At 41.7% G+C, this 27,065-nt stretch overlaps 1 protein-coding gene across 3 annotated transcripts; it reads left to right on the top strand.

Annotated features, from left to right (window-relative positions):
* Positions 1-4,920: 4,920 nt before the first annotated feature.
* On the top strand, positions 4,921-10,298 carry LOC123049773 (uncharacterized). 3 transcript variants are annotated; one of them, XR_006423652.1, is made up of 2 exons: positions 4,921-6,946; positions 9,730-10,298. XR_006423652.1 is itself a non-coding variant. In XM_044472649.1 (1 exon), the coding sequence occupies exon 1, from the start codon at positions 5,216-5,218 to the stop codon at positions 6,872-6,874; it is 1,659 nt and encodes a 552-aa protein (XP_044328584.1). In that variant the 5' UTR covers positions 4,921-5,215; the 3' UTR covers positions 6,875-7,185. The 3 variants fall into 3 exon arrangements, 1 of the variants encoding a protein (XP_044328584.1); XR_006423651.1 differs by having other exon boundaries at positions 4,921-6,956; XM_044472649.1 differs by lacking the exon at positions 9,730-10,298 and having other exon boundaries at positions 4,921-7,185.
* The last annotated feature ends 16,767 nt before the right edge of the window (positions 10,299-27,065 follow it).

Below are 27,065 nucleotides of genomic sequence, written 5' to 3'. Positions count from 1 at the left end.
TTGCATATCATTAGCATCATGGATATTCAAAGAATTCATACTAGCAACATTGCAATCATGCTTATCATTCATGGATTTTATGCCAAACATTTCATTGAATTCTTCTTATATCAATTGAGCATAATCCCGCTCCATCAGTTTCACGAAAGACATTATAGAGATGAATAATATGAGGCAACATTAATTCCATTTTTTTGTAGTTTTCTTTTGTAAACCAAACTAGTGATAAAACAAGAAACTAAAAGATTCAATTGAAAGATCTAAAGATATACCTCCAAGCACTCACCTCCCCCGCAACGGCGCCAGAAAAGAGATTGATGTTTACTACACAACTTATTCTTGTCGACTTGTGTTGGGCCTCCAAGCGCAGAGTTTTGTAGGACAGTAGTAATTTCCCCTCAAGTGGATGGCCTAAGGTTTATCACTCCGTGGGAGGCGTAGGATGAAGATGGTCTCCCTCAAACAACCCTGCAATCAAATACAAGAAATCTCTTGTGTCCCCAACAAACCCAATACAATGGCAAATTGTATAGGTGCACTAGTTCGGCGAAGAGATAGTGATACAAGTGTAGTATGGATAGTAGATATAGGTTTTTATAATCTGAAAATATAAAAACAACAAGTTAGCAAGTGATAAAACGGAGCACAAACGGTATTGCAATGCTTGAAAACAAGGCCTAGGGTTCATACTTTCACTAGTGCAATCTCTCAACAGTGCTAACATAGTTGAATCATATAACAATCCCTCAACATGCGATAAAGAATCACACCAAAGTTCTTATCTAGCAGAGAACATAAGAAGAAATTATTTGTCGGGTACGAAACCACCTCAAAGTTATCCTTTCCGATCAATCTATTGAGCTATTCCTATAAGTGTCATGAACAGCCCTGGAATTCGTACTAAAATAACACCATATGATACGCATCAACCAACTCTAATTTCACCTAGATAATCCAATGTCACGACAAGTATCCATGAGTCAATTATACGATACGCAAATAACTTCAGATTCATAATATTCAATCCAACACAAAGAACTTCAAAGAGTGCCCCAAGATTTCTACCGGAGAAAGTAGGACAAAAACGTGCATCAACCCCTATGCATTGATTACCCCAATGTTACCTCGGGAATCCGCGAGTTGAGTGCCAAAACATACATCAAGTGAATCAATATAATACCCCATTGTCACCACAAGTATTCATATGCAAGACATACATCAAGTGTTCTCAAATCCATAAAAGTATTCAATTCGATAATAGTGAAACCTCAAAGGTAAAAATCCAATTCATCACAACAAGATAGAGAGGGGAAAACACCATACGATCCAACTATATTAACAAAGCTTGAGGTACATCAAGATCGTGCCAAGTCTAGAACACGAGAGAGAGAGAGAGAGAGAGAGAGAGAGGGAGAGGGAGAGAGAGAGAGAGAGAGATCAAACACATAGCTACTTGTAGCCTCGAGGGTGAACTACTCCCTCCTCATCATGGTGGCCGCCGGGATGATGAAGATGGCTTCTGGTGATGATTTCCCCCTCTGGCGGGATGCCGGAACAGGGCTCCAGATGGTATTTCAAAGGTACAGAGGCGTGCGGCGGCGGAGTAGAAGTTCTACGGTTATTTCTAGTGGTTTCTCTATTTATATGATTTTTTGGCGTCGGTCTCACGCTAAGATGGGCCATAGGGTGCCCACTACCCACCAGCCCACAGCCATGGCCCATGTCGCGCCCTGGTGGGTAGTGGCCACCTCCTTCACCTTCTGGTCCTCCCATGAAGCTTCTAGTGCCTCTTTTGTTCCAAAAAATCGTCAAAAAGTTTCGCTGTATTTGGAGAACTTTTATTTCTGCACAAAAAACAACACCACGGTAGTTCTGCGGAAAACAGCATCAGTGCAGGTTAGTTCCATTCAAATCATACCAAAACCATATAAAATTGTTGTAAACATGGCATGAATACTTTATAAATTATCGATACGTTGGAGATGTATTAACCACCTATCGAAACCACGCCAAAAATATTCGTGTCTCCATTGCGTTTGCCTTCTCCAAATCCTTCCCTTTATCTTCATATCAATGTTTTAAATTTCGCTGCTATACTCTTAGAATTGCATGTGTAGGTTGATAGCTTGACTTGTAATAATTGCTAATATCCCCGCAACTAAAATTAGGAAAATGATATATTTTTATTTGATCAAGTAGTCTAATCATCACCCCTCCCCTCTAAACATACTTTCGGTTCTACATGCTTGCCGTAGATTATACCACTGCTCCTTCTGCTCCTGTCGGAATGCCGACATAGGATCCGACATTAAAAAAATTGAATCAAATGTTAACCAAGCATTTGAAAAAATAACGTGTATACTGAAAATGTTTCTTATGTATACAGAAAATATACAATGTGTGTGAAAAAAATTGAACATGGATTAAAAAAAGGTTAACCCGAGAATTTGAAAAAATGTTAAACAATTTTTTCAAAAATGTTAAATGTTTATATAAACTGTTGACTATGTATTTGAAAAGTATTTTACTTACATTTGAATTTTTTAATAAAGCATTTGAATGTCTTAAATGTCTATTAAAAATGGTAACCATGTACTAATCTTCTATCTGGAAAATTTTAATCAAGCACTTGTAAAATGTTAAATGTGTATAGAAAGAAATATTGTTGGTGTATTAAAAATGTTAATCTTGTATTTAAAAATTAAACATGTATTAGATATATAACGAAAATGCGTATAGAAAAAAGTGAAAACCGAGACAAAATAAAAAAATAATGAAAAATGAGAAACAAACAAACAAAACCGTAGAAAAGAAGAAAGGAAAGAAAAAATACGATGAAAACCGAGATAGAAAGAAAGAAAAACTGTGAGATAACAAAGAAAAAAATACAAAAAGTCCCAGAAAACCAGTGAAAAACCGGCTCTTTTACCTTAAGTTGGTCGAGGCCTACTGTTTTACCACGAACCCGACAGTGAGTAAGTGGCTTGCAGCGCAACGCAGCATCCATGAGACCTGGGTTCTTTCCCTGGCTTCTCCCTCTTTCTTCTCTATTTCTTTTAAATGTGCGCTAATGGGCCGGCCCGGTACTATGGATGCTTCAGACGAAAGCTCCTTCTATCTCGCTATAAGCGAGATATAGTTCTCTCTTATATTCAAGCAGCGATTGTGATAACGATACAGGAAAGCAAAAGGCTTATGCTATGGGCCCTCCATGGGCGCCCATCAGCAACCTATTTAATTGCATGAGCGGGCTTCATTTGGACAAGTTTTGAGCCGGACATAAAGAGTGCTTTCATCAGAGAAAATACACAGGAGCTCCTGGGTGCTCCCCCCCCCCCCCCCCCCCCCCCGAATATTAATTTTAAAAAATATCCGTAAAATTCAAGAAAAATCTGGAATATGAAGCATGTGTGCCCAATTTACTCCTGTGTAAAAAATATCTGTTGAATATGAAGCATGTGTGCCCAATTTACTCCTGTGTGATGTTTCGTGAAAATATATTTTAAAATGTATCCATGCTGAAGAAAATGCAGTCCAACCTACGATCCATCCAAACAGTTATTTTCAATACATAAGATTTTTTATTGAGAACACGGTATTTTGTCCTGAAACTTCACACGGTTTCATATCCCAAAATTCCAAGTTTTTTTCATTTTCTAGATTTTTTTAATTTAATACTCATATAAGGGCTGGAGCACCGAGTGCTCCAAATCCTCTTCCTCTCATCAGTTCTTTTTCTAACCCCAAATTATCAGTTTTTTTTAAAACACAACGCACATACGTTAAACCATGTGAATGAACGCATTCACATTCTACGCCCATGACACCTCCAGGAAACTTAGCCGCATGTCTTGAGATTTACAAAGTCACCATAGACGCCTCGTTATCAATGAAAGCGTCGCTTACTGTTGAAAGAAAAAACTTCTAAATCTTGAAATAAATCTAGAAAAATGATGGCACCCATGCCAAATCTAGAAATTTAACCTGAGTGAGTAGGTTTCGACAAGGGAACCTGACCATCTAAGCCACGCACAGTCAGTTTGTTGCTTTCAACAATTCAGCCTCGTGGTAATCACCTTGTAGGTACCCCTTGCTAAGACCGCGACATGTGGCCTCTATATGTGAGCCACTTGACGTTAGAAGACAGTTGTATGTGCATCACTTGGCATCACTGAAGATGTTTGGTGAGTTTTTTATTCCATGTATTGCAGGGAATGGGGAGGGTGCTACACGTGCTTGAATGCATTTTTAGACAAATATATTCTAAGAGAAATGTTGCAAAGTTGCTATGAAATCACAATCCAAAGAGGCCATTGCGGTAGAACATTCGAGAATCTCAGGCGAGCTATCAATGCAGAAGAGGAACTAGCAGGACACACGTGTGCTTTTCATGGTAGAGAAAAACAGGATATGTTGCACCTGCACGAGACCACAGACGAGAAAGAGTGTGGCTAGATCTCAGTCGTCTGAGACTTAACCAAGTCTCGGTCAAGTGACACAACATATATAAAAAATTGCACAAATCTTTACGTAAGATCTCACAAATATAATATCGACCGAGACTTCGTTTAAGTCACTCAGATTTAGCAATCCCAGTCATGGTGAGTTGCGAGAGGGTAATATGGAGACAGGCTTGTCTTTAAAGGAGTGGAACTAATTTTTCCTTTTAGTAAAGTTTGGTTTAGAGAATCTGCTAAAACTCTTCCTCAAATACAAATATAGGTTTTATGAGATCGAGGATAAACCTCCAACTCCAAGTCGAACGGATGGGCACGATTCGTGGGCAAAACTGCCGCCTTGATCTCCTCAAAACAAGCTTGACCTCCCCCAGAACCAGCTGGTCTTCGATCACGTACGACGGAGAATATCTCCCCCCGACACTGCCGTCACTGGACAGGACTGCCTCAGAGCCCATGAAAGCCAAACACTTGTCATCACTAGCCAGAGCTAACTTGTCTGTGCGGCTAACATAGACTCTGGCCATGGCAGCTATATATAAACCTAGCTAAACTTGTTCAACAGTTTGCCGCGATCGTCCATGGTTAACGAGGATGGACTGAACCGCCCTACTCATGTATGAATCTCCATCGTCTCTGGTACTTAAGTGTTTGCGTTTCCGCAGAGCCGTACTTTGAACCCTAAATTTCTCGCCGCCACATGTTGACGCCGCGTGTTTCCCTAACACCGGCTACATCTCCTTGAGCGTCATGGCCAGATGCCGCCTCGGCCCCAGCCGCCACCGGCGGCGTACAAGCACTTCTGCAGAGTCTGCAACAAGGGGTTCACGTGCGGCAGCGCGCTCGGCGGGCACATGAGGGCCCACGCCGTCGCCGACGACGGCCCGGGCGCCGACGACGACGACGACGATCCCGGGTCGTCCGCGCGCGGCGGGGAAGATAGGCCGTCCACGGCGGGAGCAGCGACGACGCACGTCTACGCGCTCCGGGCGAACCCTAACCGCCTCACCAGGGGCTGCCAGGTGTGCAAGAACTGCGGGAAGGAGTTCTCGTCTATGGAGCTTTTCCTGGAGCACGGCAAGTGCACCTCGGGCGAAGAGGAGGACTCGGACGGCTCGCCGCCTCCGTCCGTGGCCGGCGAAGAGGAGGACGCGTCGCTGGCCTCTGGGTGGTCAAAGGGGAAGCGCTCGCGCCGCGCCAAGTCGATCGCTGGCGGAGGCGATGATACAATGCCCGGGCCGTCGACGGCGCCGTCTGGCGAGGACGAGGAGGAGGACTTGGCAAATTGCCTCGTCATGCTCTCGTCGTCCAAGGCCGATCAGGCTAGTGCCGCCGCCGAGGCCGACCCAGAGCCGTGCGCGCCGGCCAGCAAGGAACACGGGAGAAGGCCTCATCAACAGCCGCAACACTTCCCGATCGTCGTAGCGACGCCAGATCAAGCGATAATGCTGCCCCTGGCGTTGCCAGCACCGCAACCGCAATACGCCTCGCCCCTGCCACGTGGCTTGTTCGAGTGCAAGGCATGCAAGAAGGTGTTCACTTCGCACCAAGCTCTCGGCGGACACCGTGCCAGCCACAAGAAGGTCAAGGGCTGCTTCGCTGCCAAGCCCGAGAGCAGCGTCGGTGGAACACCTCACCACCACGCAGCGGCCGCCGGTCCCAGCGATGAAAAGGGTGATGCCGCCGCCGTCGATGTCATCCATGCAAGTGGCAGTGTTGATGCCAGGACAAACGCCGATGCCAGCACCGGTGGCGACACGAACGCCGGGACGAGCGGGGCCACGCCATCCCTGTCAATGGCCATCACGACCACCGACCATGAACCGCCGGTCGCGGGGTTGGCCATTGCACCGTTCAAGAAGAAGGCCAAGATGCACGAGTGCTCCGTGTGCCACCGCCTCTTCGCCTCTGGTCAAGCGCTCGGAGGCCACAAGCGGTGCCACTGGCTCACCTCGGGGACAGGGGATCACGCCAACATCACATCCCTGACAGCCGAAGGCCTTGTCGCCGCTGCTGGCCACCAGCTCACTCTCCGGCCAATGATGGACCCTCCAGAGCCGGCGCTAGACCTCACCATCGCGGCCAACCCGTTGCCGTTGATGGCCAGCGCGACGGTCGCCGAGGCCGGAACCAGCTCGCTGCACCTTGACGCGTCCCCGTCGCTGTACCTCCAGCCAGCGGCGGCACCAAGCAATCCCAGCCACCAGAACAAGATGACCGCGACGAGCAGCCACAACGCTAACGACGCTGCTACTCCCCGCGAGGCCGCCGAGGACGAGGCGGACAGCACAGCCGTCAAGAAGGCCAAGCTTAGTGATCTCAAGGACGTGAGTGCAGCGGGGGAGACGACGCCATGGTTGCAGGTCGGCATTGGCTCCTCGTCGGCCGGTGGCGACGGGAAGAGTGCCTGCGAATGAGCCTCCCCGCGTCGAGTAGAGCTGGCAGCTTCAGCACTGAAGTGACTGAACCGGAACCGACGCGTTGAGATGGTACATAGTAGTAAGTTCTTTGGTTATTTTGATGATGAACTAACAGTAGCTTGCAAGTGTAGCATTTGCATATATTGTTTCGCACGCGTATGTACTTTAGTGATTTGCTAATTTTTATAGGCTAGCTAGTACGTAATTTGCACGGGCAAAGTGTGTATGTATGATCGAGCAACAATTTTTTCTCAGCGGCTATTAAACAAATAAGATCAGGTGCACCATCCAGGCATCACTTACGTCCCCCTTAGTGCTTATATCAATATTAGGATCCTTTTGAGGCGACAATATTAGAATTTGAGATTGCTAATCAATAAGATCAGGTGCACCATCCAGGCATCACTTACGTCCCCCTTAGTGCTTATATCAATATTAGGATTCTTTTTTTGCGGCGACAATATTAGGATTTGAGATTGCTAATCGGGGCTGTCGCCCGGTCTCCCTTAGTGTAAGAACGTTACAATTCCATGGATGAGGAGGAAATCAGCCATTTTTAGGACAGTAAAACCGAAACCAGTCCTAGCATTCTCATGCATTTGAAGATTTGGGCCATTAGATCAAGAACCTGGGTCATCCTGACGGTCCGATCTTCAGCCTTTCGCTAACTGGGCCGCAGTCCAAAGGGGCTGCTACTCCGGTGGAAATTTTGAATGTCTGTGGTGCATTTGGACCTATGCCACAGAAAGCACAATTAGACAGATCGCTCTTGTCTCAAAAAAAAAAGACGGATAGATCCGAAGAAAAGAAAAGAAAACTTCCTACCAGCTCAATATTGCCAAACCTTGCAATGAACATGTCCCTTACAAGCTTTCCCTTTTAGTTGGATGGATTCCTTCCTTCCACTAACTTGTCCTACTCATTGCATTTTCTGGTGCCTCTGCTACTACTATCTGCCTATTGCCTTAATAATAAGCCGTCAATAGTTATGAAATTCTTGATGATTTTATTTAGTAAGATTTGGTCTTTTCAAACAACACATATGGCTTAATACCACTTACAGTTTGCACCTTATGCATACTTTATACTCCCTCCATTTCTAAATATAAGCCCTTTTTAGAGATTTCAATACAAACTACATACGAATGTATATAGACATATTTTAGAGTGTAGATTCACTCATTTTGCTCTGTATGTAGTCTATATTGGAATCTCTAAAAGGTCTTATATTTAGGAACGGAGGGAGCATGTTGTATTAAACTAGGTTATATGTTGAATGTTTGAATGGACCTTTCTTCCTTGTGATATTGGCAAACCGGACTAGCCACTTACTTCTAAAGCTGAGCTGATGTTGATTAGTTACAACGTCTTATGAGTTGTTGTAGTAAAAAGGCCTGGCTTCTTTTTTGTAGTTGGATGTGAACCTCACATGTTATATCAATTATTATTATGAGTCTTAAAAATTGTGCATGCCAACATGACCTTTTCAGGAGTTGAGTTATCTGTTTCACTAATACAGATTGTGCATATGTTCTTATGCATTTATCAGTAGCAAGCAAAAAGGGTCAAATATATGTAATGTTTTCTGTTAAAAAAATCATTGTTTACTCGAAGAGTTCCATCTTTTGTTTGAATTCGCTCCAGCCTCCAAAATGTGTCTTAGACGATTTCTAGGTCACTTTATATGCACAGTAACAAGATGAGATATTCTTTTCATGACAATTGCTAAAGCATCAGAAAGCAAATAACATCTCTGACTAGAGATTAAGCATTTTCCATCATACTGTACAAAACAGTCTTGTGCTTACCGTCTTAAATGAGCATGCGTGATGACACACGGACAACATGATTTCTGGTGTTATTTTTTTTCTGAATTCAGTAGGCATTCCTGTTTGATTGATTATCTCTATCTCTACTACCTAGAAAATGAGTAAGGTTCCTTTTCCTGCCGACTGAACGCGTCCGGCCCAAACCTTCGTCCACCCTCCCCTCGCATTGTTTTTTTTTCGTCGCTCCAACACTGGATTTTCTCCCGCATAACCTCCCACCGGTTTTTCTCCCACATAACCTCTTTTGTGCACCTGCTCGATCCAAGATCAGGAGGGTTTTCCTCCCGTAAATCAAGGCCTCCCCCACCTCCTGTTTCCTCCTTCCCTATCGAGCGCCGTCGCCGCCCCCATCTTCTCTACCGGTGACTTCTGGTGTCATCTCCTATCTCTCCCTGAAATCATGGTGGCGGTGGATAGCAATATGGCTGCAAGCAATCGTGATAGCAAAAGCTAGCTAGATCGGTGTAAATTGGTGCCTCGCATTTCAAAAACATGGATATGAGTATATATGCATCCACTCACACACAGCACAACCGAACGGAAGCAGTGATCAGACAAAACAAGTGAGCCCCAGCGATTGATATGTCAGCGACCATGGGCGGCGACCAGATAGATAACAGTGATGACCAGTACGCAGCCAGCACCATGACACGGCGCACAGGCATGGTGCACGACACAGCGAGCGTCGGCTGCAGGCTCCTTCATTTCTTTATTCCCGTTGAATCATGACATAAAATGCATTTTTCGTGTTTTATACCTTCAACGTGAATTATTACATGATGTACCTTGTCATTAACTTTATTTATTATTTAGGACTATTTTTGTTTCATATTCATACTAAAACTTCTCTCTCAGGATACTAACTTTTACCTTTGCACTGAATTTTTTCTAGATCTAATAAAATATCTCATTTTTACTGAAATTTGACTTTTACTACATTTTTGTCAAGATACTCAGTTTTCTTGAACTAAAACTTACCTTGTTTGTTGTACTAAAATTTAGCTTGTTGCTGAAATTTCACAGGAAAGAGAAAGCTCGAGATTTTGTTTTGTTCATGAAGATGTCGAATGAGAGGAACTACAAGAAGTCCTAAAAATACTTGAGGTGCAGCAACATCACTTAACCTGTTCTTGTTGCCCTAGATGATTTATCATCCTTGCTGGACCCTCTTGACAAGGATTCTTATGAAGACTCGTTGTTGGAGGTTCCTTGCAATGCATTCACCAAGAGGCAGAACTTCTTTGCTGCCCCCACCATCTCTACAATAATATGGCGTGCAATGCTCATAGAGTTTTTAGCATGAAAGGTAATATTTGCTTTGTGTTATTTGATGGAGATAAACCAATAATCGAGTGCATATTCAAAGAAATAACAACTGAGGTATAAGGAATTTCAAAAAAGAAGAAGAGAGACATGGTAAAAGCAGTTGACAATGCTACTTGATGTGCATGTAGATACAAGTATATGTTAAACCTGATTGGTGTTGAGCCACTAGAGTATGTATGTCCCTGTAGCAACACACGGGCAATTACCTAGTATAGACAAGAAAAGGATTGCTCGGAAAGCAATACCAAACATCCAAACGGTAGCATTATAGGCATTATTTTTTTCCTTACAATAACAATACCATGTAAGGCATAGCGCTACAGCCTACATCTATTGATTAATAATAATTCCTCCGTTCCTTGATATAAGGTGTACATATTTTTGAGAAAATCCGAAATATAAGGTGTATTGCGTTGCACCATTCGTTTGGATAACTATTTAGGGATTTGATTACATTTCCTTATATCAGGCAAGCTCCTCTATTTTCTCATGTCAATTAGTCAGGTGTAATCTCGCCCAAAACTTGTGAAATTTTCCCTCCACATATGTTCTTTAATTTCCGTGCCAAAAACTATACACCCTATATTTAGGAACGGAGGGAGTACATAATTAAGTCCCATAGGCATTGCATCTTGATGTCGTTGCTACTTCAGTTCTCTGCATTGAGATTGAAAGATTGAGAACCTGGTAACCCTAAAAGGTGCCTCCAACAAAAGGTACAAAAACAACGAAAGGTAAAACCTTACCTGATATAACACTATGTTGTTATTTCTATTCTTATTTGTTGTTTTGAAACTGATGATGTTGTATTCTGAATCGTCATTGACACAAAGGAAGTGGGTGGTTGTCACTGTTTTCCACTTTCACATCTTTATGTCATATGAACAAACTTTCTTCAAATAAATATAAAGCAGTCCCATTTTGTTTTTTGACCGGTGTTCGCTTCCTTATTTCCATTGAGTAATGTTTATGTTCGTTGTCTTGATTATATGTAAATTGTCATTGACTCTCCTCATTTTTCGAGGACTACACTTATGTTTTTACTCCATTTTTTAATTAACTTTGATATATTGGCCAGATGTACAGTGGCTCATAAGTGAGCTACAAGACAATTAAAATGCCAAGAAAATTGTATGCCCATGTGCAATCCCTTGTACAATCTCTCTATGTTAAACTACAACATAGAATTTTCTTGTAGGAGAACAACAATGACAGGAATGATTTAGATTGTTTAGGTAATAATTTACCGAAATTTCTGAAACATTCGTACCATCTAATTTAATTTTGGTCACCTCAACATTTCATTTTGTAGATGTCTTGATGTGAGTCTTTGCGAGAGAGTTATTTTAGGAGCCAAAAGGGGTCATGATCAAAAGAAATCTATTAAGTCTAAGGAAATGGCTCAACAAACTATTATTGCAAATCAATCATATTCCTTTCTTCACTTCTATGGCATTATTTAGAAAAATTGAGACAAACACAAGCTACAAAAGCACAATACTTTTAGATGGAACTAAGAGACAAAATAGAAGGACACAACAACGCGTGCCATCAATGATCTAGTTGTTAATGTAACTAGTGGGGTTTCCTTTATGTCATAGTCATAGATTAAATCTCAAATTTCAATTCATGTGTCACTTGGTTAGTTAGATTTTTTTTTAACACATATGCTCACATACATTCACTCCTATGAATGCAAGCACGTATACGCTACCCCTGTCCTATGAGCACCCAGGCCGACCTGGGGGCAAGGACCGGACTCTCTCCTATGCATGCAGCACATGCCGCAGAGCGAGGCACAGAGGTAAGCAGCGATCGATTCCTTGATTCATTCTTTCGTTCAGGAAAAAAATAAGAGGGATTGATCCCTTCATATTCCATTATGCATTCACATGGCGATTCGGAGCGGCCGTCGACGCTTCCTCTATTCGCCACTGCATGCTCGGCGCTCTTTTTCCTTTTTCTCATGAATCCTAGTTTCCTTCCTAATCCACATCGTCAGTTCGTTGCCATTTTCTATTCCCCGGGGGACCCAAGCCCCATCGCGACCCCGCTTTGCTCTCCATCCATCACTGATTCAACAATCTGAGTATATCATATATTCATATTCCCTGAATGTAGTTGGCACGGTGGCACAATTCAACAATTGATGCAAAAACTATATTTATTTTCACCATTGTGTCTTATCATGTCATCCAAAAGAAAGTATACATGTGGTAGTGATAAAAGGAAGAGGAAGAAAATTGTGGATGGCTTGGTACAATCATAGCGCGGAGATATACATAAAATTTTCAAGAAATATTGGTGTTTTCACTACTTCGATAAGCCCAGATATGTTAGAAGAAAATTTGAAGATAGTATATATAAGTTATTTAATATGCATACTGGATTTTGATGCATTTAAATGTTATTGATAATATTTCATGTATGCATATTTTCGTTGTTATTCTTAGGATAACTATATTAAGGGCTCTGAGTTTTAGTCTCGCCCCGGTCCTCCAAAAATCTCAGGCCTGCGAGCACCTCTAAGATATTGAGCTAGCACAACATCATGAGTCATGTATATGTCCACTGTGACTTTGAGTCGTATGTGGAACTTGACAAGTTCAATATTCAGTAGATATTGTGCATTTGTGTAATAATTTTAACGGATTCATAAGAAAAAATGAAAATTACTACCTAATCGAACAGCGATTATGTAACTCAACGCCGACATTATCGCCTGCGTCGACAAGCCACACTCACGCCTAGCTTCGGCCTCGTCATGAACTCCCTACTTTCCACCCACCCTGCTTCCGGCCACCACTCCCCGAACTACGCTGCTAGATATCCCCAAATTTAGTGATTTCACATCATTTTAGCTATATTATCTCTGATTTCACTTTTTCATAATATGGGAGTGACGAGGGCTTAACTCTGCAGCAGGGGAACCACTATATACCGCATACTGCTAGATGGAGTCCCAGCTCACCTACAATGTTTTTCTAAATGGGCTACAGTTTTTTCTGTTCTCAACTACATTTTCTTCTTTTGTACATTTTTTTGGGAAAATATATTTATTTTGCTAATTTCATATAGAGTTTTACAAACATTGAGTGCAATAAGGTTCACATGTTGCAAATTTCAACAAAGTTCTTGCATATGAACAAAAAGTGTTCAGGTGTTGCATGAAATAGAATTTCACGTATAAGCAAAAAAGTGTGATAACCCACAAGTATAGGGGATCGCAACAGTTTTCGAGGGTAGAGTATTCAACCCAAATTTATTGATTCGACACAAGCGGAGCCAAAGAATATTCTCAAGTATTAGCAGTTGAGTTGTCAATTCGACCACACCTGGAAAACTTAATATCTGCAGCAAAGTATTTAGTAGCAAAGTAATATGGAAGTAACGGTAATAGTGGCAAAAGTAACAGTAGCAGCTTTGTAGTAATTGTAACAGTGGCAACGAAAAAGTAACTAAAGAAAGATCAATATGTGAAAAGCTCGTAGGCAATGGATCAGTGATGGATAATTATGTCGGATGCGATTCTTCATGCAACAGTTATAACATAGGGTGACACAGAACTAGCTGCAGTTCATCAATGTAATGTAGGCGTGTATTCTGAATATAGTCATACGTGCTTATGGAAAAGAACTTGCATGACATCTTTTGTCTTACCCTCCTGTGGCAGCGGGGTCCTATTGGAAACTAAGGGATATTAAGGCCTCCTTTTAATAGAGTACCGGTCCAAATCTTTAACACTTAGTGAATACATGAACTCCTCAAACTACGGTCATCACCGGGAGTGGTCCCGATTATTGTCACTTCGGGGTTGCCGGATCATAACACATAGTAGGTGACTATTGACTTGCAAGATAGGATCAAGAACTCATATATATTCATGAAAACATAATAGGTTCAGATTTGAAATCATGGCACTCGGGCCCTCGTGACAAGCATTAAGCATAGCAAAGTCATAGCAACATCAATCTCAGAACATAATAGATACTAGGGATCAAACCCTAACAAAACTAACTCAATTACATGATAAATCTCATCCAACCCATCACCGTCCAGCAAGCCTACGATGGAATTACTCACGCACGGCGGTGAGCATCATGAAATTGGTGATGGAGGATGGTTGATGATGACGACGGCGACGGATTCCCCTCTCCGGAGCCCCGAACGGACTCCAGATCAGCCCTCCCGAGAGAGATTAGGGCTTGGCAGCGGCTCCGTATCATAAAACGCAATGAATCCTTCTCCCTGATTTTTTTTCTCCCCGAACGTGAATATATAGAGTTGGAGTTGAGGTCGGTGGAGCTCCAGGGGGCCCACAAGACAGGGGGGCGCGCCCCCACCCTCGTGGACAGGGTTTGGGGCCCCTGGCCTTGATTCTTTCGCCAGTATTTTTTATAAATTCCAAAAATATTCTCCGTGAAGTTTCAGGTCATTCCGAGAACTTTTATTTCTGCACAAAAATAACACCATGGCAATTCTGCTGAAAACAGCGTCATTCCGGGTTAGTTCCATTCAAATCATGCAAGTTAGAGTCCAAAACAAGGGCAAAAGTGTTTGGAAAAGTAGATACAATGGAGATGTATCAACTCCCCCAAGCTTAAACCTTTGTTTGTCCTCAAGCAATTCAGTTGACAAACTGAAAGCGATAAAGAAAAACTTTTACAAACTCTGTTTGCTGTTGTTGTTGTAAATATGTAAAGCCAGCATTCAAGTTTTCAGCAAAGATCATGAACTAACCATATTCACAATAACACTTAGGTCTCACATTTACTCATATCAATGGCATAATCAACTAGCGAGCAATAATAGTAAATCTCGGATGACAACACTTTCTCAAAACAATCATAATATGATATAACAAGATGGTATCTCGCTAGCCCTTTCTGAGACCGCAAAACATAAATGCAGAGCACCATTGAAGATCAAGGACTGACTAAACATTGTAATTCATGGTAGAAGAGATCCAGTCATAGTCATACTCAATGTAAACTAATAGTAATGCATGCAAATGACAGCGGTGCTCTCCAACTGGTGCTTTTTAATAAGAGGATGATGACTCAGCATAAAAGTAAATAGATAGGCCCTTCGCAGAGGGAAGCAGGGATTTGTAGAGGTGCCAGAGCTCGAGTTTTGAAATAGAGATAAATAATATTTTGAGCGGCATACTTTCATTGTCAACATAACAACCGAGAGATCTCGATATCTTCCATGCTACACACATTATAGGCGGTTCCCAAGCAAAATGGTAAAGTTTATACTCCCTCTCCACCAACAAGCATCAATCCATGGCTTGCCCGAAACAACGGATGCCTCCAACTAACAACAATCCTGGGGGAATTTTGTTTGCAATTATTTTGATTTGGTTTGAGCATGGGACTGGACATCCCGGTGACCAGCCATTTTCTCATGAGTGAGGAGCGGAGTCCACTCCTCTTGAGAATAACCCACCTAGCATGGAAGATACAGGCAACCCAAGTTGATACATGAGCTATTCGAGCATACAAAATAGAATTTCATTTGAAGGTTTAGAGTTTGGCACATACAAATTTACTTGGAACGGCACGTAGATACCGCATATAGGAAGGTATGGTGGACTCATATGGAATAACTTTGGGGTTTATGGAAATGGATGCACAAGCAGTATTCCCGCTTAGTACAAGTGAAGGCTAGAAAAAGACTGGGAAGCGACTAGCTAGAGAGTGACAACAATCATGAACATGCATTAAAATTAATAAACATTGAGTGCAAGCATGAGTAGGATATAATCCACCATGAACATAAATATCGTGGAGGCTATGTTGATTTTGTTTCAACTACATGCGTGAACATGTGCCAAGTCAAGCCACTTGAATCATTCAAAGGAGGATACCACCCTATCATACCACATCACAACCATTTTAATAGCATGTTGGCACGCAAGGTAAACCATTATAAACTCCTAGCTAATTAAGCATGGCATGAGCAATTATAATCTCTAATTGTTATTGCAAACATGTTTCATTCATAATAGGCTGAATCAGGAACGATGAACTAATCATATTTACAAAAACAAGAGAGGTCGAGTTCATACCAGCTTCTCTCATCTCAATCAGTCCATCATATATCGTCATTATTGCCTTTCACTTGCACGACCGAACGGTGTGGATAATAATAATAGTGCACGTGCATTGGACTAAGCTGGAATCTGCAAGCATTTAATACACATGAGAAGACAAGGTAATATGGGCTCTTGGTTAAATCAACAATAATGCATATAAGAGCAACTTCAACATTTTCATTATGGTCTTCTCCTCTCGACCCCCAAAGAAAAGAAAAGAAATAAAACTATTTACATGGGAAAGCTCCCAACAAGCAAAAAGAAGTTTTGGGGTTTCTTTTAATTATTACTACTACAGGCATGGAAAGTAAACTAGCTAAAAGCTACAATTAATTTTTTTTGGTTTTCTTAAGGTTTTTTGAACACACAAAAAGAAACTTAGAAAAGGAAAATAAACTAGCATGGATAGTACAATGAAAAAGTATGAGCACCGACAACTGGCATGAGTGTGTGAACATGAATGTAATGTCGGTGAGAAATACGTACTCCCCCAAGCTTAGGCTTTTGGCCTAAGTTGGTTTATGCCCAAGGATCAAAGTTGCTCTCTCCGGTGTACTGAGGAGGGTCCTCAGGGTGCCACTAGTTAGCGAGCTCCTCCGGATCCCACTGATAAACAGACTGCCGATAAGGGTCAAGTGATGGCTCCGGCTCGGCCTCTGGAGCAGGTGTCATGCTCAAGTATGCATGAACGGCCTCCGGCAAAATGAGGTACGTGCCTGAAAATATGTTAAACAAAGAGGGCACAGGCAAGGTAATAATCTCACAATAATTTTTTATCAAATATCAATTTATACTTAAGCATCTTCTTCTTATCTTTAACAATAAAATCATGTGCTACCATACTCTTATAATCTAGAAAAATAGGAGGCAGCAACTTTTTCCTCTTTCTCATAATGCCTGATAGGTATGTTAAAGTGTGCAGCAAGGCGCGAAGCAAAGAGGCCTCCAAAGATGGGACCCTTTGTACGGTTCAAATTTAACCGTTTACCAACAATAGCGCCTAAACTGAAGGTAGTATCACGAAACAAGGCATGGCGCAAAATAACAATATCAGGGGCACTAAGGTTTCCACTGTTTCCACGACCAATTAAGCATCTACTAGCAAATATTGTGAAGTAACGTAGAACAGGAAAATGTATGCTAGTGATTCTTGCATCGGAAACTTTCCTCGTTTCCCCTACAGCAATCATATCAAATAAACCCTTCCACATCATTATGATGTGGTTCCTCTATGCTGCCCGCAAAGGGTAACTTGCAAACCGCACAAAAATCATAAAGTGACATCTCCTTAAACTCATCATATAAATAAAAATCCACCGAAGGTGGCGATCTCCTAGCATGGAAATGAAAATTTTGCATGAAAATATTAGTGAGTAAGAGATATTGTTCGGGCTGGTCATGGAGGAAGTCGATGAGGCCTGCATTCTCAGCTAAGTAATAAAAATCATCATAAATCCCGGCAGCTAGCAAGAACTCGTCACAAGGCCACTCACACGGCCGAACCTCCGCGGTGCGAGGAAGATTATATTTGGGCTTCTTATTCTCTTCACTTTGCTTATCCTTCGAGCTCCGGCTTGAGGAGCCTCTCAATAATCTCTTCAACATTTTCTCCCTCTGAAAATTTCTGAAATTTTTAGTGACTCAAAATAAAAGTGAACTAAACTCAACAAAATTGATAGCAACTACTCCCACAAGTGCCTAGAGACTATATCATGCATTAGAACTACTTGGACCAAATAAATTTGACATGCAAGCTCAAGAACAGGGTCACCTAAGCAGCAAAAAATTGCAATAAATAAAGCACTAGAACAAAAACTAATTGGACCATTGGAGGAGTCACATACCAAGAACAATCCCCCAAAGCAGTTTTGTGAAAGGAGCTTTGAGCAAGGAGATCAAAAATCACAGCAAAACGAGCTAGAACACAGGTTTGAGCTATGTGGTGATTTTTTCTGGAGGAAGACGAAGTGTGTGGGTGCAGGAATAAGTGAAGGGGGGCCACATGGAGCCCACGAGGCAGGGGGCGCGCCCAGGGGGTAGGGCGCGCCCTGCATCCTCGTGGCCAGGTGGTTGCCCCCTCTGGTGTGTTCTCAGTGACAGATATTCTTAAATATTCTACAAAAAATCATATTTCATTTTCAGGGCATTTGGAGAACTTTTATTTTCGGGGTATTTTTTATTGCAAAGATAATTCAGAAAATAGACAGAAAATACTATTTTTGCTTTATTTAATCTAAATAACAGAAAGTAAAAGGAGAGTACAGAGAGTTGTGCTTTCTAACTTCATCCATCTCATGCTCATCAAAAGGAATCCACTAACAAGGTTGATCAAGTCTTGTTAACAAACTCATTCCGAATCGCATGAAACCGGAGAATTTTCGAATAGCACTAGGTTGCCTCAACGGGGATATGCACGTCCCCAACAATAATAATATCATATTTCTTCTTGACAGTAGGAAGAGGAAATTCAAAACCTCCAATAGTAATCGTTGGAATTTTTCCAATAGAATTTATACTGTGGACTTGAGGTTGTTTCCTCGGAAAGTGTACCGTATGCTCATTACCATTAACATGAAAAGTGACATTGCTTTTGTTGCAATCAATAACAGCCCCAGCAGTATTCAAAAAGGGTCTACCAAGGATAATCGACATGCTATCGTCCTCAGGAATATCAAGAATAACAAAGTCTGTTAAAATAGTAACGTTTGCAACCACAACAGGCACATCCTCACAAATACCGACAGGTATAGCAGTTGATTTATCGGCAATTTGCAAAGATATTTTAGTAGGTGTCAACTTATTCCGATCAAGTATACGATATAAAGAGAGAGGCATAACACTAACACCGGCTCCAAGATCACATAAAGCAGTTTTAACATAGTTTCTTTTAATGGAGCATGGTAGAGTTGGTACTCCTGGATCTCCTAGTTTCTTAGGTATTCCACCTTTAAAAGTATAATTAGCAAGCATGGTGGAAATTTCAGCTTCCGGTATCTTTCTTTTATTTGTAACCATATCTTTCATATACTTAGCATAAGGATTCATTTTAAGCATATCAGTCAAACGCATACGCAAAAAGATAGGTCTAATCATTTCAGCAAAGCGCTCAAAATCCTCATCATCCTTTTTCTTGGATGGTTTGGGAGGAAAAGGCATGGGTTTCTGTACCCATGGTTCTTTTTCTTTATCGTGCTTCCTAGCAACGAAGTCTCTTTTATCATAACGTTGATTCTTTGATTGTGGGTTATTAAGATCAACAGCAGGTTCAATCTCTACATCATTATTATTGCTAGGTGGAGCATCAACATGAACATCATCATTAACATTATCACTAGGTTCATGTTCATCACCAGATTGTGTTTCAGCATCATAAATAGAAATATCATTGGGATTCTCAGGTGTGTCAACAACAGGTTCACTAGAAGCATGCAAAGTCCTATCATTTTTATTTTTCTTCTTCTTAGAAGGACTAGGTGCATCAACATTAGTTCTCTGAGAATCTTGCTCAATTCTCTTAGGGTGTCCCTCAGGATACAAAGGTTCCTGAGTCATTTTACCCCCTCTAGTCATAACTCTAACATCATTATCATTTTTCTTATTATTTAGTTCATTGAGCAAATCATTTTGAGCTTTAAGCTCTTGTTCTACTTGAGTGGTGACCATAGAAGCATGTTTACTAATAAGTTTGAGTTCACCATTAACTCTAGACATATAATCACTCAAGTGTTCAATCATATAAGCATTGCGTTTCAATTGTCTACCAACATAAGCATTGAAGTTTTCTTGTTTAACCATAAAGTCATCAAACTCATCCAAGCATTGGTTAGCAAACTTAGTATACGGGATTTCAGCTTTATCATATCTATAGAGAGAATTTACCTTTACTACCTGTGTAGGGTTATCAAGACCATGTATTTCTTCAATAGGTGGTAAATCCTTAACATCTTCAGCTTTAATACCTTTTTCTTTCATAGATTTCTTTGCCTCTTGCATATCTTCAGGACTGAGAAATAGAATACCCCTTTTCTTCGGAGTTGGCTTAGGAATTGGTTCAGGAAGTGTCCAATTATTTTCATTAGTCAACATATTATTCAAAAGCAATTCAGCTTGATCAACAGTTCTTTCCCTGAAAACACAACCAGCACAACTATCCAGGTGGTCTCTGGAAGCATCGGTTAGTCCATTATAAAAGATATCCAGTATTTCATTTTTCTTGAGAGGATGATCAAGCAAAACATTAAGCAATTGGAGAAGCCTCCCCCAAGCTTGTGGGAGACTCTCCTCTTCAATTTGCACAAAATTATATATTTCCCTTCAAGCAGATTGTTTCTTATGAGCGGGGAAATATTTAGCAGAGAAGTAATAAATCATATCCTGAGGGCTACGCACACAACCAGGATTAAGAGAATTAAACCATGTCTTAGCATCACCCTTTAATGAGAACGGAAATAACTTAAGGATATAGTAGTAGCGAATTTTTTCCTCATGAGGTGAATAGGGTGGCTATATCATTTAATTTAGTAAGATGTGCCACAACAGTTTCAGATTCATAGCCATAAAAAGGATCAGATTCTACCAAGGTAATTAACTCAGGATCGACAGAGAAATCATAATCCTTATCAGTAATACAGATAGGTGAAGTAGCAAAAGCAGGGTCATATTTCATTCTAGCATTCAAAGATTTTTCTTTCAGCTTAGCTTATAATTTCTTAAGATCATATCTATCATTGCAAGCAAGAAAATCTCTAGCAGTTTCTTCATCCATAACATAACCCTCAGGCACAACATGCAATTCATATCTAGGAGGAGAATCTTCATCATCAATTTCATCAATATTAACAGTTTCAATAATTTCATTCTCTCTAGCCCTAGCAAGTTGTTCATCCAGAAATTCACCTAGTGGCACAGTATTATCATGCATAGAAGTAGTTTCATCATAAGTATCATGCATAGCAGAAGTGGCATCATCAATAACATGCGACATATCAGAATAAATAGCAGAAACAGGTTTAGGTGTCGCAAGTTTACTCAAAACAGAAGGAGAATCAAGTGCAGAGCTAGATGGCAGTTCCTTACCTCCCCTCGTAGTTGAGGGATAAATCTTGGTTTTTTCGTCTTTCAAGTTCCTCATAGTGATCAGCAGATATAAATCCCAAGTGACTCAAAGAATAGAGCTATACTCCCCGGCAACGGCGCCAAAAAATAGTCTTGATAACCCACAAGTATACGGGATCGCAATAGTTTTCGAGGGTAGAGTATTCAAGCCAAATTTATTGATTCGACACAAGGGGAGCCAAAGAATATTCTCAAGTATTAGCAGTTGGGTTGTCAATTCAACCACACCTGGAAAACTTAATATCTGCAGTAAAGTATTATGGAAGTAACGGTAACAGTGGCAACAGTAATAGTAGCAGCTTTGTAGTAATTGTAACCGTGACAACGAAAAAGTAACTAAGCAAATATCAATATGTGAAAAGCTGATAGGCAATGGATCAGTGATGGATAATTATGTCGGATGCAATTCTTCATGCAACAGTTATAACATAGGGTGACACAGAACTAGCTCCAGTTCATCAATGTAATGTAGGCATGTATTCTGAATATAGTCATACGTGCTTATGGAAAAGAACTTGCATGACATCTTTTGTCCTACCCTCCCGTGGCAGCGGGGTCCTGTTGGAAACTAAGGGATATTAAGGCCTCCTTTTAATAGAGTACCGGACCAAAGCATTAACACTTAGTGAATACATGAACTCCTCAAACTACGGTCATCACCGGGAGTGGTCCCGATTATTGTCACTTCGGGGTTGCCGGATGATAACTGATACGTCTCCGTCGTATCTACTTTTCCAAACACTTTTGCCCTTGTTTTGGACTCTAACTTGCATGATTTGAATGGAACTAACCCGGACTGACGCTGTTTTCAGCAGACTTTCTATGGTGTTATTTATGTGCAGAAACAAAAGTTCTCGGAATGACTTGAAACTCCACGGAACATATTTTTGGAAAATATTAAAAATACTGGAAGAAGAATCCACGTCAGGGGGCCCACGCCCTGTCCACGAGGGTGGGGGGCGCGCCTGCCCCCCTGGGCACGCCCTCCTGCCTCGTGGGCCCCCTGATGCTCCACCGACCTCAACTCCAACTCCATATATTCACTTTCGGGGAGAAAAAAATCAGAGAGAAGGAGTCATCGCGTTTTACTATACGGAGCCGCCGCCAAGCCCTAAAACCTCTCGGGAGGGCTGATCTGGAGTCCGTTCGGGGCTCCGGAGAGGGGAATCCGTCGCCGTCGTCATCATCAACCATCCTCCATCACCAATTTCATGATGCTCACCGCCGTGCGTGAGTAATTCCATCATAGGCTTGCTGGACGGTGATGGGTTGGATGAGATCTATCATGTAATCGAGTTAGTTTTGTTAGGGTTTGATCCCTAGTATCCACTATGTTGTGAGATTCATGTTGCTATGACTTTGCTATGCTTAATGCTTGTCACTAGGGCCCGAGTGCCATGATTTCAGATCTGAACCTATTATGTTTTCATGAATATATGTGAGTTCTTGATCCTATCTTGCAAGTCTATAGTCACCTACTATGTGTTATGATCCGGCAACCCCGAAGTGACAATAATCGGGACCACTCCCGGTGATGACCATAGTTTGAGGAGTTCATGTATTCACTATGTGTTAATGCTTTGGTCCGGTACTCTATTAAAAGGAGGCCTTAATATCCCTTAGTTCCCATTAGGACCCCGCTGCCACGGGAGGGTAGGACAAAAGATGTCATGCAAGTTCTTTTCCATAAGCACGTATGACTATATTCGGAATACATGCCTACATTACATTGATGAATTGGAGCTAGTTCTGTGTCACCCTATGTTATGACTGTTACATGATGAACCGCATCCGGCATAATTCTCCATCACTGATCCAATGCCTACGAGCTTTTCACATATTGTTCTTCGCTTATTTACTCTTCCGTTGCTACTGTTACAATCACTACAAAACCCAAAAATATTACTTTTGCTATCGTTAGCGTTACTTCCATACTACTTTGCTACTAAATACTTTGCTGCAGATATTAAGTTATCCAGGTGTGGTTGAATTGACAACTCAACTGCTAATACTTGAGAATATTCTTTGGCTCCCCTTATGTCGAATCAATAAATTTGGGTTGAATACTCTACCCTCGAAAACTGTTGCGATCCCCTATACTTGTGGGTTATCAATAACACATAGTAGGTGACTATTGACTTGCAAGATAGGTCAAGAACTCACATACATAATAGGTTCAGATCTGAAATCATGGCACTCGGGCCTTAGTGACAAGCATTAAGCATAGCAAAGTCATAGCAACATCAATCTCAGAACATAATGGATACTAGGGATCAAACACTAACAAAACTAACTCGATTACATGATAAATCTCATCCAACCCATCACCGTCCAGCAAGCCTACGATGGAATTACTCAGGTCGGTGGTGAGCATCATGAAATTGATGATGGAGGATGGTTGATGATGACGACGGCGACGGATTCACCTCTCCGGAGCCCCGAACGGACTCCAGATCAGCCCTCCCGAGAGAGATTAGGGCTTGGCAGCGGCTCCGTATTGTAAAACGTGATGAATCCTTCTTCCTGATTTTTTTCTCCCCGAACGTGAATATCTAGAGTTGGAGTTGAGGTCGGTGGAGCTCCAGGGGGCCCACGAGACAGGGGGCGCGCCCCCACCCCCGTGGACAGGGTGTGGGCCCCCTGGTCTTGATTCTTTCGCCAATATTTTTTATAAATTCCAAAAATATTCTCCATGAAGTTTCAGGTCATTCCGAGAACTTTTATTTCTGCACAAAAATAACATCATGGCAATTCTGCTGAAAACAACGTCAGTCCGGGTTAGTTCCATTCAAATAATGCAAGTTAGAGTCCAAAACAAGGGCAAAAGTGTTTGAAAAAGTAGATACGATGGAGACGTATCAAAGTGTTCATGTGCTTTCATGAAAATGTTTTTATGCTTGAAATGAAATGTTCATGAAAACTAATGGTTGCTTGGGACAAAAAATAAATAGTCCATGCTTCACATGTTTGTTAAAGATGATGTCACATTAAAGTTTAGTTCAAATGTATTTCACTTTTATACATCATTTTGTCATATACTTCATAGATTTTGTTGTTCTAAAAATGAAATCAAGAACACTTTTGCATTGGTTTTTCTATGGTTTTCTTATTTTATTTCTTTGGTTTTCTTTGTTTTTCTCTCATTTCTTTGTTTCTTTCTTTGTTTTTAGTACATGTTCTCACCACATCTACGCATTTTACATTTTTCATATGCAGTAGAACTTTTTTGGTACACATTTAATATTTTTCAAATAGATGGTTAACATTTTTGCAAATATACCTGAGCACTGCCTTGGGCGTTGCCTCTATTGCACGTAACTGCCTTCAGGGTCGCTTAGGCCTTGTACAATGGGAGGTGCTTAGGAGAGATGCTTAAAGAAATAAACCAGGATTTTCTTAAGCACCGGTGCTTATTTGTACAGGGTAGACGCTTAACTAAGCGTCTCTCCTATAGAAATAGGCATCGGTGCTTCAGATAAACCCGGTTTATTTTTCTAAGCATCTCTCATTGTACAAGGCCTTAGGGCGACTCCGGAGGCACCGCCGCCGGGACCTTAGAAGGCCCTCCCCGGCTCCCCGTTCACCACGCCGCCACCGGAGGAGGCCGTCCCGCGGCGGACGGCGGCGGCCAGGCATGTCCGCTCGTCTTTTTTCTTTCTCTGGTCAGGGTCTTCAGCTCAACCCGACCAAGATTTCTTCCGATATGCCGTCGCCATTCTGCATCCGCGGCCTCCCGAATTGATTGCGGTCGTTCTACATCGGCGGCATCAAATCTGGCCGCTAGTAGCCTCCCGATCTGGCGGGGGGCGCCGACCTTTGGATCTGCAGTCGTCTCCATGGATCGGCTGCGTCGAGCAAGATGCGTTTGGCAAGATCTTTAAGTCCACGCCTGGTGCATGCCAAGCAACCAACGCATGTGCCATTGCTGGGCTGGATGTATGTCAGCTCCACTACCAGGGGCACGTGCACGTTATGCCTGACCTCATCACAAGAGTGTGGAGAAGATCAGCGGCCGGCGAGCCTACCCGCGCACCACGCCCCATGCTGACACCGGGCACTGGGTGTGCCGTCGGTGATCCTCTTACGTGGTTCGGTGCCTCCCGATCGACGTACAAACTGGTCTCGGGTGTGGTGCCGTCCCTGGGAGTGCTGCAGGCCGAGGCAACATGATTTCTTCGGTCTTTTTCCGTCAAAGATCTATATAGATTAGTGTATGTCGCCCTGGATATCTAGACCAGAAAGGCTCCAGTCGCGCGTGCCCACATTATCAGCCAACAAGGCTTCAAAAGGGCGCGCCCCGAAGCCTCACTTTCTTATCGGAGTCATGGGACATGTCTAAGTCAAGATTCCCAAGGCATCCATAGAGGCGGAGGAAATCATGGTTGCTGCGATTGGAGATCTTGATGCGTTGACGGAAAGGTGTATTGGATCCGATGAAGACTGCATGCTAGGTGTTTGGTGACTTGCAACAGCGGCCTCGACAAGCGGGGGCGTCAGCACTGGAGGTCTGCAATTTTGGTGGTACTCCTCGAGTACCGAGTCTCGATTCCTAGGGTGAAAACCCAAGGTCTGACCTTTATTGGTTGTACATGACAATGGCCTTGTTGAAGGTATTGTTTTTGGGTGACTTCGGACTTTCTCCAGGGTGAAAACTCAAGATCTTCGATTGGCTAACGACAACGCTTGTGCATTGTTTCCTTCTTGGAGGCGTTGCTTTTGGAGAACCTCTTTTGCAATCCGGGTGTTGTCTTCGGTGGTGGTTAGAGTGCTGCTGTTGCTAGTGATTGATCACCGTGGCAGGATCTTTTTTCTTCTGTTCTTTTGATTTTCTTTTTTGGCTGTGTGTATCCTTGATGCCTTTGGACATCTTGTTGGTACAGAGGCCGGGTGTAATTGGTATCTTCGCGATATTAATATATTCCCTTTATCAAAAAAGAATGTTTTGATGTCTTGTTTTTCCCAGACACATTGTACATTTATCATATACATCTAAAACATCATTTTATATACATTTAACATTTTGAAATACATGATTAACATTTTTTAAATACTTATTTTTAAACATTTCTTTGAATAGGTGTTAAACATTTATTTAAATACACATTGAAAGAGTTTTTATGATACAAAACATATTTTTTTTAATTATGCAAACTTTGTTTTTACACCGGATAAATATTTAAAGAAAAGATCATAGACATATTGCTTGAAACGCCTGAACATTATTTCAATTGTAACATACATTTTTTCAATGGTACGGAACATTAAGCGTGTGTTTGGTTTGTGCCCCAACTTTCCCAACCAAATTTTTGGCATGACCAAAGTGAGGGCATGACCAAAAAATTGGCAAGTTGTTCTTGTTTGGATTATAGCCATGATACCTTCCAAATATTTGGCAAGTTCTTCATTTGGTTTGGCAACTTGAATTGATTTGTGCTTGATTTGATTCTAATTAAATCATAATAACACTGTTTTACATTACAAAACATTTTTTAAAATAAACACATTAATCTTTTTGAAATGTGCGAACATTTTTTAAATTTCCATAATATTTTTTTGAATTGTAGATACATTTTCTAGACTTGAGCGAATATTTTTTTACAGAACTTTTACATGTTTTGAATGTGACGTGAACACTTTTAAAAAATAACAAAATTGTATTTCATCATATATGTATTTCGTATTTTTCATAATATAAACAAAAGACGTTTGTGTGACGAGGCCACATGGTTACTATGCCGGCCCAGTACCAGCTCCTCTCAGGCAACGCCACTCACTGCATCGCAAAAAGCAATGCATAAATATAGTGCTTTCCTGCTTT

The sequence above is a fragment of the Triticum aestivum genome, chromosome 2D (genome assembly GCF_018294505.1).
Source record: "Triticum aestivum cultivar Chinese Spring chromosome 2D, IWGSC CS RefSeq v2.1, whole genome shotgun sequence".
NCBI lineage: Eukaryota > Viridiplantae > Streptophyta > Magnoliopsida > Poales > Poaceae > Triticum > Triticum aestivum.
This window is presented reverse-complemented; position numbering and strand designations above follow the sequence as displayed.

What these genes read in the sequence shown, in the direction of transcription:
- LOC123049773 (XM_044472649.1), top strand. Translation starts at nt 5,216, where the DNA reads ATGCCGCCTCGGCCCCAGCCGCCACCGGCGGCGTACAAGCACTTCTGC.